Here is an 8,307-nt window from a genome sequence, read left to right as displayed (position 1 = left end):
CCTGCTTGTGATAGCTTACAATCTAATGGGGAAAGGAGGCAGACATGGCTGACACAGATGAAGAGACAGGGCAAGGAGCGGTGGGTTAGGAGAAGAGTAGGATGGCTTTGATGAAAAAGTAGGTCTTGACAAAGTTTTGTAGAAAGGAGAGGAGAAGAGGGAGAGAGTTCCAGAGGTAGGGAGCAGGCGGGAGTGGGAGGCAGTATTCAGTTGGGAGGAGAGGCGGCAATCATTTGTGGAGCGAAGTGAACAGGCAAGAGAGTTAGAGGATATAGATATAAATAGGAGAACACTGGGTGAGGGCTTTGTAAGTGAGTGCCAGAAGCTTGAATTGGGTTCTAAAGGGGAAGGAAAGTCAGTGTAGGGCATGTAGGAAAGGGGAAACAGATTTAGTACATTTTGAAGAGGAAGCTGAGTCGGGCAGCAGCACTGAGGACAAATTGGAGTGGAGAGAGGTGGGAGTCAGGGAGGTTAGATAGGAGCAGGTTACAGTAGTCTAATCTAGAGATGACCAGTGAGTGGATGGGAGTCAGGGAGGCTAGATAGGAACAGGTCACAGTAGTCTAATCTAGAGATGACCAGTGAGTGGATGCGGGTCTTATTTGCCTCCAGAATAAGAAAGGGTCTGATCATGGAGATATCTCTGAGATGGAAATGACAGGACTGTGAGAGGTATTGGATGTGTTGTTTGAAGGAGAGGGAGGAGTCAAAGATAACTCCAAGACAGCGCACTTAGGGGCTAAAGGAGATGGGGTGCTGTCAACAGATAAAATTATGGAAGGTGAGGTTATTCGGGAGGTGGGAAGATGATCAGCTCAGTCTTAGACATGTTAAGTGTAAGAAAGCACTTGGACATCCAGGAAGAAATAGCAAAGAGACAGTGAGGAGAGAGAGAGGGAGTGATTAGGAGAGGAGATGCAGATCTGAGTGCCATCAGCATAGAGATGATATTAGAGGCCAAAAGAGTGGATGAGCTCACCTAAAGAGTATGTATATAAATAGAATAAGAAAGGTCCAAGAACAGAGCCTTGTAGACACCTACCATTAGTGGAAGTGGGAGGGGGGGGGGTGGAATCATGAGAGGAGATGGAAAAACAATGGTCAGAGAGACAGGAGAACAGCCTGGAGAGAACAGTATCACACAGACCAAGGGAGTGAAGGATTTGCAGGAGGAGAGAGTGGTCCACAATGTCAACCGCAGCAGAGAGGTTGAGGAGAAGGAGCAGAGAGCAATGTCCCTTGAATTTGGCAGCAAGGAGGCCATTGCTAACTTTAGTGAGGGCAGTTTCAGTGGAGTGGACAGCATAGAAGCCAGACTGACATGGGTTCAGCAGGGAGTGGGAGGAAAGAAAGGCGGTAAGGTGGTTGTAGACAATAAGCTCAACAAGTCTGGATGCAAATAGGAGGAGAGAGTTGGGTCATAGTTGGAAAAAGTGTCAGGATAGAGGGTGGGGTTTTAAAAAAAATGGGGGAGACCAGGGCATGCTTGAATGCAGAGGGGATAGTGCCCAATGAGAGGGAGAAGTTGAAGAGATGGGCAAGATGTAAACAGGCGGCAGGAGGATCCAATTACTGCCAACTTGCACACAATTCTAAACCAGCACCAATAAGTTACAGAAATGCAGTAGTGTGCTGCTAAATAGCTTTGTACAGAAATGACACTTATATTTGTGTAAGAATAACACTATTATATTTGTATAAGAATGATACTATTATATAACTGAAATTATAGATTATTTTTGTTAAAACAAAGATATTTATTTATTAAATATTCTACCAGATATATTTTATATTTGTTATTATTATATTGAAATGTGTATTTGACGTATTAAGGGGTCTATTTACTAAGCAGTGTTAGGAGAGAGTGAAAAGTGATAAGGTACCAGCCAATCAGCTCCTAACTGCCATCTCACAGGCTGTGTTTGAAAAATGACAGTTAGGAGCTGATTGGCTGGCACCTTATCACTTTTCACTCTGTCTCCTAATACTGCTTAGTAAATAGACCCCTAAATGAGTGTGCCATGTCCTCTCTCGCTAACCACTCACCGGATACATGTCATTACACTGATAATTACAGGAACTAAAGTCAGTGTAACTGTAAACACATAGGGCCTTATTCAGAGATGTGCGCTAATGCAACTGCGTTCTCTTATGGATCGCAGTTGCTAAAATATTCTAATGTCTTCCAATGCTTACCCGAGCATAGTGGCGCCCACTGCTGCCTTCTCATCTCCGTCTGATGACATGCAACAGCATAAACATCGGTACCATCGACGCACATCGGGCAGCCACACAGCATGTATGTCATGTTTTACCAGCCACAAACTCAGCTGCTTTCCTGACACGCAGAGAGCTCTCATGCTGCACAGGAGATCACAATGACTAATTTATGCCTATGAAATTGCGTTTAAATGTACAGACACGTCTGCGTTTGCCTAGCCACCCCCGTTACCTCCCCCAAACGCTGACTACCTGTCGCTCACTATGTACAAGAGTAACGCAATGCAATCGCTGCACGGGCGCAGTGCAACTTTCACAAATGCGCATTTGCAAACAATCACTCGATCTGAGCTGACTTACATTATATGGATTGTCCTGTGTGTGTGTATATATATATATATATATATATATATATATATATATATATACACACACACACACACAAACGATAGGCTTAATCCAGTGCCGTGGATTAAGCCTGTCGTTTATTTAAATTTTGTGGTCACACTTGCTAGGGCCCCCTGTTTTTCAAATGTAAGACAAACTTTTTTTCTTTTTCCAGGTACTTATTAACTGATATCCCTGGGTGTGGTCCTGTCTCTTTAAGCCAGGACCCATAGGCATGTTTAAAATGTATGCAAGCTTGAGCCAAAGGTGGCAGACCAAGATCATTTATCTGAGAATCAGTGTAGGGCAGTGATTCCCAACCTCGGTCCTCAAGGCACACTAACAGTCCTGGTTTTAGTGATATCCATGATTGTGCACAGATGGTTTAATCAAAATAACTGAGGCACTAATTAAGTCACTTGTGCTCAAGTATGGCTATCCCTAAAACCTAGACTGCTAGTGTGCCTTGAGGACCGTGGTTGGGAACCCCTGGTGTAGGGACTGGCCAGATGGGAATGACCATGAATTGGTGGCCAGCTTATTATTGCAATATTCTGGAACCAACATTCCCTGTATTTAAAGGAGTTGCAGTTTGAAAACCAAGTGAGTGCCGAGTTTCTATGATATTTTTTATATATATATATATATATATATATATATATATATATATATATACAGTATAATATATATATAATATACTGTACGTGTGTGTGCACATAAGTGTGTGTGTGTGTGTCACTGTTAAATATCCCCAGTCCTGGCAGTCTTTCTGGCTAATGGGATGGGAGTAAGATTTGGAGCATTCCTCCCCTGGGTGTAACAGTAGCTGCTTCTGTACCTGTCTGATGCACCCACTGGGAGGACAGGGGTGTGAGCTCACCCAGCCAGCAGAGATCAGGGGTGTGGGAGCAGCCAATCAGAGAGTTACATAGGAGGACATGAGGGCTATATGTAGAGGAGGTGGAGAAGGTGAGTGGGAAATAAGGAGCAGAGATAAGAGGAGACACCAGAACAGGATAGGGTCACATTAGATAATCAAGGGACAGTTTAACCCCAGATACACCCTCTTCTGTTCTGATTATACGTTCTAATGATAACTATCCAGAGGACATGCTGTAGGATCCCATAGATCGCTGTCTCTAGCTGACCCTCCTTCCACATCACCTAGCAGCATCCTCTGTGAGCCACCGTGGATGTCCCAGACTCCCAGCCAGGACATGGCTATCCGGCCTCACACCTCCTTTCTCATCCAGGACATCCTGTCAGACCTGGGCTGCAAAAGAAGGGACAGACATCTAGGGGTGCAAGGAGAAGACCAGGGCAAAGACCCCGCTGGGGAGACAGAAGGTGACAGCTGTGACCCAGACAGGGAGAGACCCCAATACTCAGTGGTGGCTCATCACATGGAGGCTGGAGGTGAGTACAGAGGTTCATGTGTACTGTGACTCCCCAGCTGTTGTGCACCTATAAAAGTCATGCTTGTACTTGTAGTTCCACAGCACCTGGAAAGCCACAGGTCACCTACCCAACGGTCTATATAATTGCATTTGAATCCAAGTCATATCAGAGTGCCCTCTGTAAGCATTGTCATTGCGAATATAATACTATATTATATACATGTAGTAATAGAACATTAACACTGCAGATAGATGCTGCTAACGTGCTGCTCCGCTGTCTGCTAATAGTAACACTTTCCCCACACTGAGCTGTCCCCATCCCACACACACAGCCCCCCCCCCCCCGCATCTCTCCCACCACACACGGGCCTGACAAACTGTTTTTACAGGTTAAATGAACCTGAACAGGGCAAAGGGGTCACTGTTAATTCACCAGTAAATATGAGTCTGTAGTCATCACAGCCACACACACACCGGGTATGTATTTATGTATGTGTGTGTATGTGTGTATATATGTATATTTAATATATGTGTGTGTGTGTATATATATATATATATATATATATATATATATATATATATATATATAATTAGTCATCTGTACATCAAAGTATAGAAATAAATAGAATAGTGATATATAGTATAGTGACCTAGTATTGTGATACATAGAACAGTGATATATAGAACAATAGTAATAATACATAGTATAGAGCATATAATTGTGATATATAGAAATGTGATGCATATAAATACACAGAATAGTGACACACAGTGATACATAGAATAGTGATATATAGCATAATGATACATAATATAGATATACACAGTATTGTGATACATAGAATGAAATAGAAAAGTGATACATAGTGTGTGTGTGTATATATATATATATATATAGAATAGTGACACATAGCAATACAGAGAATAGTGATATATAATATTGTGATACACAATAGTTATGTGTTAAATTGTATAGTGATAAATATTAGTGATGTGTTAAATTGTTTAGTGATACATAGTTCTGGGTAGACTTGGATAAATCATGGTAATATGTCATTAAAAATTTATATTGGTCAATATTTTTTGTATAATATTGTAACAAGATTATCTTTAGATGTTTTTAACCATGTTCGATACACTCAGTTAAATTAATTATTCAATTTATGAAGTAATGAATCAATCATTAAGTAGTGAGTATGGTGTGTTATTTCCTGTTTGTACTAATATATTTATTTTTTTCAAGACAAGTTTCGAGATTATACATTCAGGCAATAAATAAATGCTATAAACATACTTAAAAAGTACCACATTTAAAAAAAAAAAAAACGTATACCCAAATATTTAGCCTTGTATATTATTGTAAATAAATTATTCCAATTATAGTAAATTTTACACTAATTTAAAAATAAATAGTGATTTTGTTATTATGAAAAATCTGTAATAAAAAAAATAAAAGATGTATGCAGTTCATGAAAGCTTATTATTTTTTCAACAAACAAGAAATTAAACAGGAAAGTGTTATTGCAAATGCAAAATACAGACACATGCATATGCAATGCATTTTCCAAAAATAGTTTACATAGGTAATGGGACAATAAAGATCCTAGTGAAATATTCAGGTGTTGTCATTAGCAGTAGAAAAAAAATGAGAGGTAGTTCAGTAAAAAATAAAAATAAAAAACAATATATTATTAAATCTTTATCCTGTTAAAATGGCATTACATACCTTTCCATAACATATGAGCACACATTATTCAATATAGATGAGAACTGCAGTAGTTGGTGATATGATTATCTTTGACTAGAAGTGTATTTTTTTATGACATGCTTTTTTTTGTTTTGATATATCGTATCCAGCTTAATGTGACTGATATACTAAATGGTTGTTCTTTCTGTTTCTCCCCATAGAAGATCAGCTGGAAGCAGAGCAGTTGGACTTTGATGACTCCCAGCAGCCTTCAAGTGAAGAGGAGAAAATGACCAGGCAGCCTCCGAAAAGGTCACGGGCAGCTTTCTCCCATTCCCAGGTCATAGAGCTGGAAAGAAAGTTCTCCAACCAAAAATATCTCTCAGCTCCAGAAAGGGCCCAGCTAGCCAAGAGCCTGAAGCTGACCGAGACCCAGGTGAAGATCTGGTTCCAGAACCGGAGATACAAAACTAAACGGAAGCAGCTGGCCAGTGACCTGGAGGATCTGGACAAGACCTCTTCCCTCCCAGTCATGTGCAGGGATGGGGAATTGAGCAGGACCTCTCTGATGAGCTTCTATCAGAACTACCACTGTTACCCATACCTGTATTACCTGGCAGGGTGGCATCCCCCTCTTTGGTGATCTCAATCACAAAATATCAGGACTGTCAAATCATAATATTATAATTACTTTGACATAATGAATCCAGGTGGGAAGTCTTATTATGATACTGCCATTAGGTGGCCGCAGCAGAGTAGGGCACTCTGGGGTGTTTCTTAGTTAGGTGTTCAGCTTGTGGACATGGTATGTAACGCCAGCTAGTACAGTGCTGAGATTACACTGATTTATGTGCTATGCAGAAGAGATGACAATTTGCATTAATACTAACATGCATTTTATGTAAAGAAAAGACTGCTAAATTACTGTATTTATGTAGCCAAAAATGGCAAGAAATGTGGTCATGCCAGTTGAATGTCCAGCTTTGCCCAGGTGAGGCTGGCATAAGAACACCTTGCACATCTGTATGCATGTGATGACTGTCAGACAAATACTGGCACCACTCAGGTTACTGCTCTGTAACAGATGGAGAGAACTCCAGCCTAGCTAGGAAGGGAAGTGGCTGGCCATCCACCTTACTATTATCTGTTTAACCATCCATCTAGTTGGCTAGTTATAACGAAAATCTGGTAATGTTTGGGAGTAAATGGTAGATTGACATTTGTGGTTGGATGGTTGGACAGATAATCGTAAGGTGGATGGCAAACTTTCAACTGAGAAGTGAGTCATTTAATTGGTGAAGTCTAATACATTGTAATAAATATAAACTCTTCAGATGAGAGGAGTCAGCCTGTATCAGGTCTTATTTAATATTAAGCTAATATTATGAAGTTTTTTTTATCTTAAATGATAGGTTGTCCACCATTTTACTTAATAAGTGCACTTATAACCTATTGAAGCAATATTATGCCAAGCTGCTGCACCAGCTCAACACCTGGGGCTTAAATGCTGCAATATTTTGCAATCCCAAATATTTATCTTCTGTCTGTGCTAGAGGTAAGCAAGCCGTAACTGTCTAGCTGCCAACGCATGCTGGGACTTGTAGTTCCACTCCACAACAGCTGGTGCAGTGCAGACTGCTCTGTACTATTCATTTGCCAGTAAGTTACACCAAATAAACTAATTTGAGGTTTATTCATTTACCATTAAGATCTTAAGGGAAAAAAAACCTTTATTTCCCAGCAGTCTCTCACCTTTGAAATACAGGGAACCTATCACAGAACTTTACTGTCATATAACAACACATTGGGTTACACAATAAAATAATTCTACTTTCTAGGGCTAATTAAAATCACAGTGCAGAGAGCTATGTAGTGCTGTAACTCATAGCAACCAATCAAATGTGAGAATTTAGCAGTCTAGAAGAGACTGATACAATCAGATAAATGATTGGTTGCTATGGGTTACAGCAAAACAATTCTGTTTGCACCATTTTAAACAAATACCCCTCCTATACCTCTTACTACGTGTGTTTCCTCATGCTCCTCTTTTCTGTACCGCACTAATAGGATCATTACAGTAGCTGAAGATAACACTGCCTTATCTCCTTCATAAAGCTCATGTTAATGTCCCTCTCAGACCACTCCCCAGAGCAAACACCCACCACTGCCAAGTGTGGGAAATAACTGTTTAGGTTTAACTAGTGCCTTGCTGTATATCTTTGTGGTCCACCTGGTAACCAATGGGTTAACATACCAAAGGTCAGCCATATTGTTGGCAAATAACCTTATGCTAAACACAATGTATATGGCCTTCACATATATCCTTATTTGTAAATAAAGATGTCTATACTGATTATATGATACATTTTGTGTCTCTGCGTTTGTGTTATTAGCTATTTTCTGCTATTTTCTATTTAGTCACTAGGGGTGCTGTTCCATGGAGTATTTTCAGTTTCCCTACCAGGCACTCAATCCAATTAGCCGCACAGCGTGCGAGTTGCCGTTGCCAATGCGTTAAACCGCCGACTTGCGGCCTGCTCTGAACCCGAATTCGCATTAATTTACTCGGAGCCCTATGAGGCTGTGAGCACTTTTGTGCAAGTTCGGCTACCCTAA

At 40.5% G+C, this 8,307-nt stretch overlaps 1 protein-coding gene across 1 annotated transcript; it reads left to right on the top strand.

Moving 5' to 3' along the window:
- Nucleotides 1–3,584: 3,584 nt before the first annotated feature.
- NKX3-1 (NK3 homeobox 1) lies at nucleotides 3,585–8,054 on the top strand. The gene is made up of 2 exons (XM_088443222.1): nucleotides 3,585–4,023; nucleotides 5,913–8,054. The coding sequence occupies exons 1-2, from the start codon at nucleotides 3,801–3,803 to the stop codon at nucleotides 6,332–6,334; spliced, it is 645 nt and encodes a 214-aa protein (XP_088299348.1). The 5' UTR covers nucleotides 3,585–3,800; the 3' UTR covers nucleotides 6,335–8,054.
- The last annotated feature ends 253 nt before the right edge of the window (nucleotides 8,055–8,307 follow it).

Source organism: Taudactylus pleione, unplaced genomic scaffold, assembly GCF_031769625.1.
Source record: "Taudactylus pleione unplaced genomic scaffold, aTauple2 ptg000329l, whole genome shotgun sequence".
NCBI lineage: Eukaryota > Metazoa > Chordata > Amphibia > Anura > Myobatrachidae > Taudactylus > Taudactylus pleione.
Note: the sequence above shows the minus strand (reverse complement) of the source record. Positions and strands in the feature narration are given on the sequence as shown.